Source organism: Eurosta solidaginis, chromosome 5, assembly GCF_040869045.1.
Source record: "Eurosta solidaginis isolate ZX-2024a chromosome 5, ASM4086904v1, whole genome shotgun sequence".
Classification (NCBI taxonomy): Eukaryota; Metazoa; Arthropoda; class Insecta; order Diptera; family Tephritidae; genus Eurosta; species Eurosta solidaginis.
In genome coordinates this window covers 160,335,987-160,351,462 of record NC_090323.1, presented here as the reverse complement: position 1 = coordinate 160,351,462, position 15,476 = coordinate 160,335,987, and the positions used below count along the sequence as shown (strand labels likewise).

Genomic DNA, 15,476 nt, shown 5'->3' with positions numbered 1-15,476 from the left:
ATCTATCTGTAGGATGAAAAGTGGATACATTTCGTTGCTTTTTTCCCAAACCTACTACTGTTTTTTTCCAGAGACTAGCACTCTTAACAGAACTCCGTCTACGCATTGAGAATGCACTTCAACGGTCAAACTTGTTATTTTACTTTAGAAATATTGTACAATTGTTTTGAACAAAACAAAGCTTGCTGCTTGTGATCTCGGTAGAGAGAAACTCCCTGCCTCGTTTTATGTAAGAAGTTACGCCTCCCTGTTTCAAAAATGGCATGCTAATGTACAAAGTCCCGTTTTCACCATCTCTAAGTAAGACAGAATTTATTTGGAGGATAAAGCTTCATTTGACATTTTCGTTTTCACCCACACATGGTGACCAAAAAAACAGCCAGCTTAAATCGATTATTGTGAATATTTGGTTGAACAAATAGCAAAGATCTATTGCAAATACACGAAAACCAACAATACAGACTTTTGCTCACACTTTTTCTTTGCACTTAACTGACAGTCGATGCTGCAGTTAGCCTGGAGAAAACGAGAACTTAGATAACTTATAGATAAGTGACAAACTGGATATGATGAAAATGGGCCTAAGAAACGTTCTGAATATGGAACTTCTTATAAAACCCGAGTCGGATTTAAAAACCATTTAATTGATTTACGTTTAGGTCAGAAAAGAATGGTCCATTTTCGGCAACCAATACAGAGCGGAGCTTGTACGTGTTTGTAAGAGACTCGAATTGTTTGCGAATTGTGTAATATCTTAAAACAAAAAGTTATTTCTAGGTATTACTCTAAATAAAAATATATGACAGCCCCTATACCGAGATTTACAATAAATCAACTTATTGGGTTAAAATGGTTCAAAATGTTTCCTTCAAAGAACGCTGTAAAACTTCAAAAAACACTAGGTGAACTCAGCAAAAAAAAAATTTATTCATTTTACCGAATATTTTTTTCAAAGAGGACCCGTTTTGAAGAGCGAATAGCGGTCTAATTATGTTTGCTGCATTCATTTCTCACAACACAGTCTGCATGCCATACGTTGAATGTGATGTCAAATGCTGTTGTTGCTTTTTAAAGCGCCTTTTAGGTATGCCTCATTACTTACAATGCACCTATGTTTGTATGTAAATATGCATTAGGCTATGTTTATGAATAAATGGATCATGCTGGCCGGAAAATTCGGGTGTGAACCTCATAATTTTCTACTACGCATGTTTTCAGTATATTCAGTATGCATTAATGTGAGATTTTTGGGGGTACAAATAGATGAAAGCGCTTAAATTTTATATTCAATATTTAAATATTGTTTTTGTATTTTAAAGTTTATTTGTTCATTTTGTAAGAAACTAGTAGCTTTATTTATTGGGCTTATTCTTGCTTCTTTGTTTAAATTTTTTATTTATTTTTATTTTTTGTTGAAAATAGTTGCTCGTATGTAAATGTAAATGCTTGCAATGATTTTATATATCATATATATGTTTGTTTTATCTATGTATGTTTGTAGTTTTGTTAAATGCAGAGTATTGTTTTTGGATTTTCTTTATTAATGCTTTCTTGTTTGGCTGCAGCTTGTTGCATGTTCAGGTCTTGAACTTTGATATTTTTTTACTAAAGTTTCCATATTTTATAGTATTTATCTGTGGTACGTATGTTTGTATATTTTTCAGCACTCATTCCCCACACTTTAACCCATTGAACGCCAACGCCTGTTTGCTTGTCTTGTTTGAGTTCTAAGCTTATTATAAAATTTAATATAAGTATGTATATGTATATTTTTTATTCAATTTGTTTTCTATATAGCTTATTTATTTTTTGTGGCCTTTTAGCTCTATTTTCTTTCAAAATGATTATAACAAATGCAGGTGGAAAGTTTGAAACTCTTATGGGCGCGGTTGTATGTTTTTTTGTTTTTTATTCCAGAAAGGAAGATATTTAATTAAGTTTTAATAATTTTTTGGGAATCTCAAAAATGCGTTTATACGTATTCATATAACTACTAATATTTACAAGAAAATTTTTTATAAATATTTAGTTTGCAATCGTTTTATAAAGTGCGTTTGCTTAAAAACGCATTACTGAAATTTTAAACCGAATTCAGTACTATTATATTTATAGACGAAAATATTTTGTATGAATTTATTATCTATTTGTGTTTAAATATTATAGAAAACTCTAAGCAAAATATGTAATAGAATATGCTTACATTGGACTGAGGACATGTTGTAAATTATTAAATAGGCCTTAATAAGCGACAGTTGTTTTTTATAAGTAAACCAATATGGGCAGCTCAAAGTGCCTAGTATCAGATTCTTGACAATTTTCAGAAATCCCGACAAGACAATATTCGAGTTAAATTTTCTGTAAAAACAGAACTTACATCACAAGGTGAAAGCATTTTATTTTATTTAAATTTATTTTATTTTGTTTTGTTTTATTTTATTTATATTATCTTATTTTATTTTATTTTATTTTATTTTATTTTATTTTATTTTATTTTATTTTATTTCATTTTATTTCATTCCATTTTACTTTATTTTATTTTCTTTTATTTTATTTGATTTTATTTTCTTTTATATTAATTTATTTTATTTTATTTCTTCCTTGAGCTCTACTTTGGGCTATACATTATACATCGGTTGTATACAACAAGACATATAAAGCTATTTATACTAAATATACATAAGTTAATTCATAATAATCTGTAAATTACATATCAATGTCTAAAAACGAACGAACAATGGATGTTGATAGAATTACTGTCTTTTGAATAGGTAGAAGCTTATCTTCTAATTTTAGTTTCTCCAGAGTCGTCATAAGGGTTTTTGTATTATTTTATTTTTTTATATTTTATTATATATTCTTTTTATTTTATTTTAATTGGTTTTATCTTACTTGAATTTATTTCATTTTGTTTCATTTTTTTTTTATTGTATTTCATTTTATTTTATTTTATTTTATTTTATTTTATTTTATTTCATTTTATTTTATTTTATTTTATTGTATTTCATTTTATTTAGTTAATTTTTTTTTTATTATTTTAATTTATTTTATGGTATTTGCTTAACCGGCTTTAGTTCCAATTTTTTTAGTATTAAAACACCAAAAATTGTTTCTCCTTCAGTTTACCAATATATTTCGGTTACACACGGTAACCGTCTTCAGGGCTTTCAACTATAAATAAATTACAAAAACATAAAATAAAAATGCAATTTACATAAAAATTAAACAAACATGAGCATTTCTTTACATACACTGTTTTACACGTCTTCGCTGCTTAACGTGGAGTTAGTCACTGTCCGCATTTTGTTTATCAAATGTTTGTAGTAGCTCACGCAGTTATCAATGTCCGTTTTGTAATTCATTCGTATGTTAGTGGGTGTGTTTAAAATGTGAAGTACTTATAAAGTCAATCTCTTATTATATTGTTTTTCTTCCTGAAGTATTGTTGTTTGGTTAAAGTTCGGAGAGTGGTTTTTCGTCATACAGTGTGTCATAAGTGCTGTTTTTGGTGATTTGTTTCGTGGCAATGTTTAAAGTCTGATTTATGTTGGGCTAGTCGAGTTTTTAATTTGGCTTTGGTTGTGCCCACATATATATTATTGCACGATTCCATATATCACATTGCTTCTATCCGCCTGAGGTACCTTAGATTTTGTTCTGTTGAATAAATTTTTTAATGTGTTGATTGGCTTGTGCGCTATTCTAACTTTTTCTTGATTATAACAATTCGAGTTTGCTAAGCGCTCTGATAAATTTGGTACATAAGATAATGATTTGAAAATTTCTGGTTTTTGTTATTCCCGTTGACTAGCTTGTGATGTAAATCTTTTAATTAGGGTATTTGTAATATTTTCAGGAAAATCGTTACTTTTTAATAATACTTTTGCTTCTTCTTTGATCTCTTCGTGGTAAGCGTCCTCTGATATATTTAGCATACGTCGTATACAGCCCATTGCTGTATTCATTATCATCGTCTTTGGGTGTTTCGAATGAAAGTTAATGATTCGTCCTGTAGATGTGGGTTTCTTATACCACTTTAACTTCAATTGGTTGCCTCGTCGAATAATAATTGAGTCAAGATATGGCAATTTTCCGTCGTCTTCGAGTTCCGTTGTGAAATTTATATGGTTGTCAAAGGAATTTTATGCGTCAAGTGTGTTTTGTTCCTCATCTTCATTTATTATGGCGAATAGATCGTACACGTACTTTTTGACTAATCTTGGTAATCGTGCTAACTTTTTCATTGTGTTCTCCAACAACTCCTCCATCACGATATCTGCAATCACTGGTGAGGTCGGTGATCCCATTGGCAACCCTTTCAGCTGGGTGTAAATTTTATCATTAAATTTGAAGTATCGATTTTCTTCGATGCAATATTTTAACATTTCTATAAACATTTTCTTTGGTAGTTTCGTATGCTTTTCTATTATCGTCCATTTTGTTATTATGATGTCAAGTGGTAGTTGGGTTGGTATATTTGGAAATAGGGAAATTACGTCAGATGATATTAGTCTTTCATCATCATAAATATACGAGTTGTTTATTTTTCCTTTGAAGACTAGTGTATTTTTTATGTTATAACTCGAGTTTGCCGTGACGTTTTTTAAGATATCCGCTATATATTTGCACAGGTTGTGTGCTGGAGATGCGACGGCGGAACATATCGGCCTGAGTGGGGTTCCTTGCTTATGTGTTTGTGGAAGTCCATAAATCTGTGGAGGTAGTGCCGTGGTTGTGGTGAATTAATTTTTCTCGACTTTTGTGATTACATCCATTCTGTACATTTTATCCACTATGTTATTATTTTTGCTCTGAAGCCTCGCTGTTGGGTCCTGTCTCTGAATTCTGTACATTGTCAAGTCATTTAATATATCATTCATATTATTTTTTTTTTAATTTTTTTTATTTTTTTATTTTATTTTATTTTGTTTTATTTTAATTTTAATTTAAATTTATTTCATTTCATTTTAATTTTTTATTGTATTTCATTTTAATTATTTTATTTTATTTTGTTTTATTTTATTTCATTTTATTGTAATTCGTTTTATTTTACTTGAATTTATACATTTTATTTTATTTTTTTATTGTATTTCATTTTGTTTCATTTTATATAGTTTACAAAAATAAATTAATTATTTGGTTTTATTTTATTTTATTTTCTTGTATTTCATTTTATTTAGTTTAATTTTATTTTGTTTTATATTATTTTAATTTATTTTATTTTAATATTTTATTTAAATTTATTTTATTTCATTTCATTTTATTTTTTTATTGTATTTAATTTCAATTATTTTATTTTATGTTATTTTATTTTATTATTTATTAAATTTTAATGAGCTCGAGGCAGTTTAAAAAATTGAAACACAGTTTAAATTTTTATATTTCAATTTTATTTGGTCGATATTTCGATCTCATTCTGAGATCATCCTCAGGAACTGTGGACAAAAACAACAATTAGTTAACATGTAAACAATTTTCAAACCCTAAACATAATACCACTTACACAATTGAATATGTTTTACCGACTAACAAGATGTACGAAAAAAGAAAGAGTAGAAGTCAAATAAATATGAAAATATAAACAATTTAAAACACCGTAAGTATAAACAAAAATCTACAAAAACAACAATACATAGGATGATGTATTGTTATTTTTGTAGATTTTTGTTTATACTTACGGTGTTTTAAATTGTTTATATTTTCATATTTATTTGACTTCTACGCTTTCTTTTTTCGTACATCTTGTTAGTCGGTAAAACATATTCAATTGTGTAAGTGGTATTATGTTTAGGGTTTGAAAATTGTTTACATGTTAACTAATTGTTGTTTTTGTCCACAGTTACTGAGGATGATCTCAGAATGAGATCGAAATATCGACCAAATAAAATTGAAATATAATAAATTGAAATATATGCCTCGAGCTCATTAAAATTTAATAAATTATAATATTTGAAGGCAAATAAAAATATTTTTAAAATTTAATATTATTTTGTTTTATTTTATTGTAATTTGGTTTATTTTACTTGAATTTATTACATTTTAATTTATTTTTTATTGTATTTTATTTTATCTGCTTTAACTTAACTTAATTTAATTTAATTTAGTTTAATTTTAACTTATTTTATTTTATTTTATTTTATTTTATTTTATTTTATTTTATTTAATTAATTATTTAATTTATTTTACTTTGTTTTATTTAATTTTATTTTTATTTTATGTTATCTGTATTTATTTAGCGAGACATGGTCTTGCTTTACACACTTGTTTTTTTATTGATATTAGAGAAAAATTATTTATATATATATTTTACTATTTTATTTTTTATTTATTTTATAACAAAAATGTATATAAAAGGAGCTTTAAACATTTTGTTGTAGTTTTTTTCATGGATATTTTGTTCATGAGGGTGGCAACCCTGGCAAGCTGTCTTTCCCCGACAGTATGAATATTTTATTTTTGCCTGCAGCTATGCCTTTCATTTTCTTCGAAACAAAAATCGGCAGATGATATCCATTATTTTCCATCTATTTGCATTAAAAATAAGTTATTTAATAAAATCATCAAACCGCATTGTACATTTGGTCCTCAGTCAAATTGTACAAAATTTAAATTGAAGGACTAAACTAAAGCATAGAAAGATGGCTTAAGTGAAATAAACAGGTATGCAAAGTAAATATTTTATTTTTAAAATTCCCCCCACAATTCTCCATTCCTTCAGAGATAATTTCTTATAATACATACTTGGCATACTTCCCGAACTTTCTTAGTGGGATTCCTCAATTTTCTTCGCTAATTAATAAAAGAGATATTCGCTATTTGGTGCATATGGGTTGACAATATTTTGCATCTGCATTAAAATGCTATAGAAAGAGTATCATTGCTTTTTGAAATTTTTTTAATATAGCATTTTATGCATTGAATATTCAGTACTGAAAATTTGTCTAGCTCTGACATATACATAAGTCTGTTTCATCTCTTTTGTGTTGGAGAAACTTTTAAGTGATAATTTGATATGCACTGATTGACTTCCGAGCATTTGCACCTTATAGCAAATGGCCTCAATGTTTGCAATACAAATAGTGTAAGGGAATTCAGAGTTTTGTGCACTTGATGTTGGAAACATTGCTATAGCAAATAAAAGCTATGGATCGTAGACATATATTTTCATTTAAAATTTTTTCTTTGCACATTTTTTTGTATTGATAGTAGCTGATTTTCTATTCACTACGTCTTTTGATATTGCGTATTTGCAATCACGTAGCAAATGTGTAGCTATGTATTTTGTTGGTGTGTTGTAAAAATAGTTTACAAAAGCATTAATGCAATGATGCTAGACTATTTGCACAAGATCCTGAGCTTCCCTTATATACTCTATACACAGTTGTTTACTACTTTCTTTTTATGTTTTATTTATCCATATGTATGCTTTTTATATAAACTTTTGCTTTTCTCATTCATTAATTTGCTCATCATTTACCTATTTATCGCTATTGATTTGTTTTATGCCTTTCCTACTTCTCTTACTATATATAAACGTTTGAGTTGTATATCGTAATCCATAAGTACAAATTCTATTATTAATTTATTATTTATATATATTTTACCTATAAATTAATTTATTATAAGTATGCTTTAGCATATGATTTACATCGTAATTTAGGTTTTTTAGCTATATAAAATTTTTATTTTTTTTTTTGGTTTTTATAATTTTTATTGCATGGTATAAAATTTTTGCCGCAAAAATATATTATAAAATGAGTATATTATTTACATACGTATGTCATTTTAACATATTATCAACATACATATGGATTTATCGCAATAAATGTATATTTACTCGTATCTTACACAACAGCTATGGTCAGAAATATAGCACGAAAATACAAAATTGCTTTTTTGTTAAATATTTTTTATTTCGTTTTTATTGCATTCTTTCAAAATATAGATGTAGCTATTATCGAGTTTTAATACAGATTTTAAAGGTGGGCAATGCCACGCCTTCCCCATTTATGAACAAATTCAATGTAAATGTTGCAAGCATTTTGGAACTATTTTTGGATTATTTCGAGACCACTTCCAAATTTTTCTGTAATTATTTATTTTTAGAACGTTTCGGGATTATTTTTCTGATCATTTTGCTATATTTTTGGGACGATGTTGGACTCATTTCGCTACCGTCTTCGGATCAATTTGGAATAATTTCAGGACTGTTTAGGGATACTTTCGAGACTATTTCCGTAAAATTTGCAAAACATTTGCGAAACTAATTCTGGACTATCACTCAATCATATCGGGACCGAGTTTTCATTGCTATTTTCAGTCGAAAATTATTAAAAACCAATCAATTATCAGAAGGTGTAAATAATGCCATTTCGAATTGTGTTGCTATTTTTTCACCGTTCACTGTATGTATGTAAATAAATCTTGAAGTATGGCCATTCACACAAATTTTAGTTGCATTTCTTTTTCATTTCGACTCCTTAATTGAATATCAAACTATCACAGCTGTTCACTCCGAGAACGTCCTATCTCGAATTTGTTTGATTAAGAATCCCCTTTCAAAATTACTTCACTAAACACCATTTTACGTCAAAATTTATAGGTCGTTTTTGAAATAACTGCTAAGGTTAGGACTTGTCCATGTGATATATCTGATATTAAATGCCGCAGTGTAACAATATACAAGTTTTTTGGTGTACCGGTAAACAGCATAAAGTGCGTGAGCCATTGCGTGTCAAATCAGACACACTTAAGTTTTCATATTGTATCTATTCTTATGATTATGTAGCACTTTAGAGATGAAATCAGACAGTAAATCCAAATTTTGGCCCATTTTGGTTCGTAAAGCTCCACATAAATGATGAAGAATGAAAAATAAATAAACAACGAGCGCAGCTTCTAAATCTTCATATTAATGGTGATGCGGAGCATCCTAATATATTAAGAACTAATTACTCATAAGCCGCGATACAAACGATGATTTGAATTGCTGTGCTTAAATGACTTGATGCAATTACTGGGTTTTGCTTACCAATTTAAGAACTTTTTCAGTACTCACGAACAAACATCGTATTACATTAATGCACTCAATCCCGAAACTTCTTTTTACAATTCTGGTATCCCGGGATTACAAAACTACACTCTGAGCTACAAAGTCTTCATTAGGTAACTTCTAGAGTACTGAAATGTAAACCTCAGCAGCAATATTAATTCAGGTATAAGGACAAAGTGTCCCGCTGTTATTTCAGTCTAATAACATTGTTACACTTATCCAGACTTCCCGCTTTATGGTTCATAATGCATAGACACCACGGGGCAGTTCAATAGGAAATGCACAAAATAAATTAGCATAGCAAAGCAAATGTAAAACTTGTTAGAGGACATAGTATGCTCTATCCACTCGGTTAGATTGAGAAAGGTCCTATGCAAAGGTGAAGCAGTTCAGGGACTGATAAAGACGGAGAGCGGGAAATGACCAATTAAAACTGAACAGTCTCTTCAGGCGCACCGGCGTGGTTGGAGCATGCTTCCACCACTTCACTGTGGTCGACATACCCTTGTTAAATCAAGATTATGTTGAGAAGAACGGAGTTTATATTTTATAAAGTCTAAAGTTTGTTTTTAAGCTTATGAGGCTGTAGTCATTGGGGTAAAAGAGGTTGATCGTTCACACCTTTGGTAGGAACAACCACACTACTAAGCCTGGAAAATTAAATTTGGAAAAAGTCTTTCCCGCCAGTTCTTTTTTGGCAATATACACCAACCCTGGCGCTATTTGTTCACTGATCGCATTGTAAGTATTGTGTACCGGCGTCGATGAGCGCCTCAAGAGACTGTTCAGTTTTAAGTGGTCTTTCTCGCTCTTCGTCTTTATCAGTCCCTGAACTGCTTTACCTTTTCATAGGACCTTTCTCAATCTAGCCGTGTGGATAGAGCATTCTATGTCCTCTCACAAGTTTTACCATTACATTTGCTTTGCTATGCTAATTTATATTGTGCATTTCCTATTGAACTGCCCCGTGGTGTCTATGCATTATGAGCCATAAAGCGGGAAGTCTGGATAAGTGTAAAAATGTTTTCATCTTTACTTCTGTAAATGGCCACTCTGAATAAAAAAGCGTCAGAAAATTTCGCCCGGCATTGTGTTTGAGTAGATGAAATATCTGCGAAATGTCAGCGCCCGACGCGGCGTATATCGTCGTCGCTCGGCATTGGGTTTACAGCATTACTGATGTCGTCCAGAAAATTACCAAGTAAAGTGTCAGCGTAGCATTAACTGAGATATTGAAAACGTAAGTCATTTAAAAACAGCCAAAACGTATACATCTCTTATGTTTTTGTATTTTGAATATTTTTCTATGTAAATCGACCTTTAATTAGCTTAACGTTTTTTTATACAAATTGTACGTACGAGTATGCAAATGTCTTGGAGACTATTTATGTATATTTTGCATCAATTGAAGCTCAGCACTATATTTTTTTTAGTTTTATTTACATATATATTGTAAAAATGTCTAAGCTATTATAATTATCAAAGTAGGTATTTAAATATATATCTACAATTTATCATAAGTAAAGGCAAGGAAAGAAAAAAATTTAAATTACAAAAGCGGTAATTATTTATTATTATTATATTTTTTTTTATTTAGGTATGAAAAGCTATGGTAAAAAAAATACAGCACCAAAATTCAAAATGGCAAAGATACGAAGAGAAAATTTTGTTCATGCTTTTGCAGCTTTCAATTTTGCGTTTATTTTTTTTTTTTTTAGGTTGCAAATTTTTAAATAAAAGAAATCATTAAAAACATATAAATCGTACATAATTCACAATCAATGCCATTTTAAATTTGAGTGCAAGTTTTTCACTCGCCATTGTATATGTATTTAAATTATGTACGTATTGAAAAAATGTTAGTCAATGCTTGAAAAAATAGATAAATATAAATATCTAAACATATAAAATAGAAAATTACAATAATTCTATCATAATAAATTAATTTATTATTCCTTTTGTTTTCATTTTTTTTATATTCATTCCTAATAATATTACAATTACTCCTCTTTGCCTTTTGCCTTTTTGTTCTTTTTTTTACTATTGCTATTGTATTTCTAATTACTAGTTTAATATGTTTTATAAGTAAATTTAAATAATAATAAATATTTTTACAGTTAAACATACTGCTAATACTAAAAAATCATCAGTCGCATTCGGGTCCATCGGAAAAGTGACCGCGCACATCGAGCGCCGAAGCTAATTGGAATATAATATGCGACAATGATGGATGTTCGAGTAACTCATGGGATGGCAATGGTGGTTCGCATCGGGGTCTCATATGGCTACCACGAAAGCCACGATGTAATCTTAGTACAACATCACAGAAGACGAAACGTAATATTAATGTACGCAAAAAATCATCACCGAAAAATTGTACATATGATGAATCTGAAATTTTAATAGATAGTAAATTTAAGTCAAACCCTGATTTCTATTTTTGGGTTGGAAAAAATTTCTAAATACCTAACTATTACTTTTGAGCTACACAAAATTACATCCTACATTTTTTTACTTAAATGAAATTAAAATTTAAAAAAAATAGGAGCCAAATTTTAATCATTCTTTTTGAGTTATCAGAAGGACTCATTGAAGCATATAATTTTATAGGTTGTAAAATTATATCCTTTTACATACACTGTTAGATGAACGTACCTAGTAATATTCTTGTTAAACTTAATTGTCTATCAGTTGTATTACTGTCAAAAAAAAAATTGTGATTATTACGCATCAAATTAAAAAAGGCCAAGATAAAGTGAAAAATCAAAACTAAACGTCAATAATATTCCTGTAAATGACGTACTGATGTTGGAGATTTCTGATGAAAATGACGGCTGTTCTAACTGCAAGGTTGCATTCCTTTGAGTTTACCGCGTTTCCACGATGAAATGTGCTCGTAAATTTATACAAATTGTGTAAATGATTTTTCATACAAAATTTGACAGTTCATTTACGCACTAGATAAACTTATATATTTCCACACTTTATAAGGCATTTATACGGTTTAATGAGAGTAAACTTTATGAATTATACAGTTTCAAATGTAGTATTTGGCTTGAAAATGAAAATACAAACTTAAGAAATTTACTTTTGGGTTAAATAAAATTTTTTTATTTTTAAATTAAAAAAGAAAAAATTTCACAATTGTTCTGGGATCTGGAGTTAAAAAAATTTTGATATTTCTTTTGAGTTAAAAAATAAAATTTTTAGATTTATTCTTGAGTTAAAAAAGACCGAGTTGAAAAATCCTGAGAGTTAACATATAAAAGATACATTGAAAAGCACTTTAGAATTTATTAAAAAAAATTCAAACATTAAAAACTATTTTCGGCCTAAACATTAAAAGTTAAGACTTTAAGTTTAACTTTAAGTTTAGAAATAAAAGTCAAATTTAAAAACTTAATTTTTGTTTCATTTGAACTAAAAATTAAAATTTCAAAATTTATGTTTGAGTCAAAAAGTAAAAGTAAAATTTTTAGATTTATTATTGAATTAAAAATTAAAACTTTAAGATTTATTTGGGAGTTAAAAAATAAAAGTTAAATTTTAAGATATGTTTTTCACTTAAAAATTAAGCCAAATTTTTAAAGTGTGTGTTAGAAAATAAAAGTAAAATCTTAAGATTTGCACAGTTAAGTTAGGTTAGGTTGAACTGGCCGCTCCATGAGAACCTCACATCGATTGAATGGGTCCGCAGTGTTACCAGAAGTTTGTTGAAACGACCAAACTGAAAAACCCTATCAAAAACCAGGACCTATGTTATAAAATAACTCCGTCCTCTTGGCAAATACTAGAAGCTTCCTAGGATTTAAGCCACATGCGGCTTCTAGATCTGACAGCTGTATCAGTCCTAATAGCAGGAATCTTATAGCCTGGCAAGCGGAGGGCGCACGGAATGTGCTCGATCGTTTCCTTCTCCAACCCGCACTTCCTACATCTGCTGTCACTGACTAAGCCTAATTTAAAGGCATTTGACGCCAGAAAGCAGTGTCCAGTCAGAATACCCGTCATGAGTCTACAGTCCTCTCTTTTCAATGATAGAAGCAACTTTGTTAGTCTACGGTTGTAAGATCTACACATAATCTTCGACACTTTACAGCCCCGCGCTTGAAACCACGCCTTTCTCGATTGGTCGATCATGTACACCTCTCCTCTTCTCTTAATCTCGATTTACACAGTACAGAAAAGAAGAATTTTAGAATATATTTTTTATGCTTTAAAAAATTGAGTTCAAATTTTAAGATATATTTCTGAGTAAAAAATAAAACTCAAATTTTTAGAATTTTTTAAAGTTTGAAAATATTTTTTGATTTGAAAAATAAAAGTTAAAAGTAAAATTTTAAGATTTATTTTAAAACCAAAGGCTCAGCTTCAGTTTTTTTTTGGAAGCTGAAGTTCGGTACCCATATCTGAAGAAGATTTCGTATATTTTTTCTTGTGTGAAAAATAGTAGCACCCCAGTTATTTTGAAAATTCCTTTATCTCTCTACTTTCTATGAAGCAGCGTCACTTCTCTGCAAGGCACGAAATTCAGGGTCCGTATTACGTTTTACGATCCGAGATTGAAACTTATTTTTAAATCACAATAGTTCTGAAACGTTGGATCGGATTAATGGCATATGTGAACTAGCGACAAATAGGACTCGTTGGATACACAAGAGAAAAGGAACACTGGAATTGCAAATTCCAAAAACTCATACATACAATCTGGTATTTAACTCTCTGTGTTCTTACTGGGTCGTTCTTGACGAAACCAGGGCTCCCCTATAAACTTTTGCCAAAAAAAACTTTAGAAAAAGTTAGACCAAAGCGTATGAGTTTTCTTGAGAGGTGGATATTACTTCACAAACAACATTTTTCTTGGGCATTTCTTGAGCATTTTTTTTTTTTTTTTTGCCTGGAATTTTTCGTTTCTTGCGTTGTGGATACCACGTTTAAACCGTGAATTTTTTCACACCACTAATTTTATCGCACCAAGCTAAATCCGTTAACTCCATAAATACGCACATAGGTACATACCTATAAATCCAATACCCTGCTCAATTTCATCGATGCGACAACGCGTCACAAGCCTTGAAGCCTCTGTTATAAAACGATCTACATGCGATTGGCAACGCTCCCAATGATGTATGGGCACATCACCGACATTACAAATATAGCATAATGCCGTTAGCGGGGAATGCAGGAACAAGGTAAATAGAGATCCATGATGTTGCACATCGGCTATAATGGAAAAAATTGCATTTAATTGAGTTTGTCTTTAGTCATAAGTAAATATATTTATTACTTACTTTGGAATGCGGGCGGTACATCTTGTGGTGACATCAATATAACTAAAGGTTGTCCAAAGTACCGTGGGATGTGTTGAAAGACGAATGAATTATCTGAATCGATGATAATGAATAATGGTCTTCGTGTGAAGGGATGCAAGTCGCCGGGATATAAACAATGATTTTCCTTGTAGGATTTCCCTCGACATGCAATGCCACCACCCTCTACGCCATCGCGTTTGACGCTCGTGGCAAGCCCGCCCAATTCATAACCATCTGCAAAGAAATATATAGATTAGGCCGAGTCGATTTGTGGGGAGGCAAAACAATCGCCCATTGCTCTGTGAAAACCATATTCTAGGGGTCAAAATAAGAAACTTTACCGAAGGAACCATACCTCTAAAACGAATTCTGATGCCCCCCCCCCCCCCTTTGGGTCGTAGTGACAAATTTTGAAAAATCCCACTTTGAAATGCCTATGTTTTTTTCTTTTTGGAGTTTATTTTTCTCTTTAGAAATTTATTTAGTCAGAACATATGTAAATGAAAAAATGAATTTAACTTAGTAATAGAAAAGAAATTAAAACAAGTAAGGAAGGTTAAGTTCGGGTGTAACCGAACATTACATACTCAGTTGAGAGCTATGGTGGCAACATAAGGGAAAATAACCATGTAGGAAAATGAACCGAGGGTAACCCTGGAATGTGTTTGTATGACATGTGTATCAAATGAAAGGTATTAAAGAGTATTTTAAGAGGGAGTGGGCCATATTTCTATAGGTGGACGCCATTTAGGGATATCGCCATAAAGGTGGATCAGGGTTGCCTCTAAAATTTGTTTGTACGATATGGGTATCAAATGAAAGATGTTAATGAGTATTTTAAAAGCGAGTGATCCTTATTTCCATAGGTGGACGCCGTTTCGTGATATCGCCATAAAGGTGACCAGGGGTGACTCTAGAATGCGTTTGTACTATATGGGTATCAAATGAAAGGTGTTAATGAGTATTTTAAGAGGGCGTGGGCCTTAGTTCTATAGGTGGATGCCTTTTCGGAATATCGTTATAAAAGTGGACCAGGGTTGACTCTAGAATGCGTTTGTACAATATGGGTATCAAATGAAAGGTGTTAATGAGTATTTTAAAAAGGAGTGGGCCTT

General features: G+C 30.2%; 1 protein-coding gene across 7 annotated transcripts in view; it reads right to left on the bottom strand.

The window, feature by feature from the left end:
- Positions 1 to 11,071: 11,071 nt before the first annotated feature.
- LOC137254645 (protein SCAI) overlaps positions 11,072 to 15,476 on the bottom strand; it is a 78,840-nt gene continuing 74,435 nt past the window's right edge. For all 7 annotated transcript variants that reach the window (XM_067792485.1, XM_067792487.1, XM_067792484.1 and 4 more), the window contains 3 exons: positions 14,341 to 14,595; positions 14,069 to 14,272; positions 11,072 to 11,440 (listed from right to left, as the gene is read on the bottom strand). In XM_067792485.1, the coding sequence (XP_067648586.1) occupies positions 11,196 to 11,440; positions 14,069 to 14,272; positions 14,341 to 14,595 (704 nt within the window). In that variant the 3' untranslated portion in view covers positions 11,072 to 11,195. The remainder of the gene's footprint in view (positions 11,441 to 14,068; positions 14,273 to 14,340; positions 14,596 to 15,476) is intronic.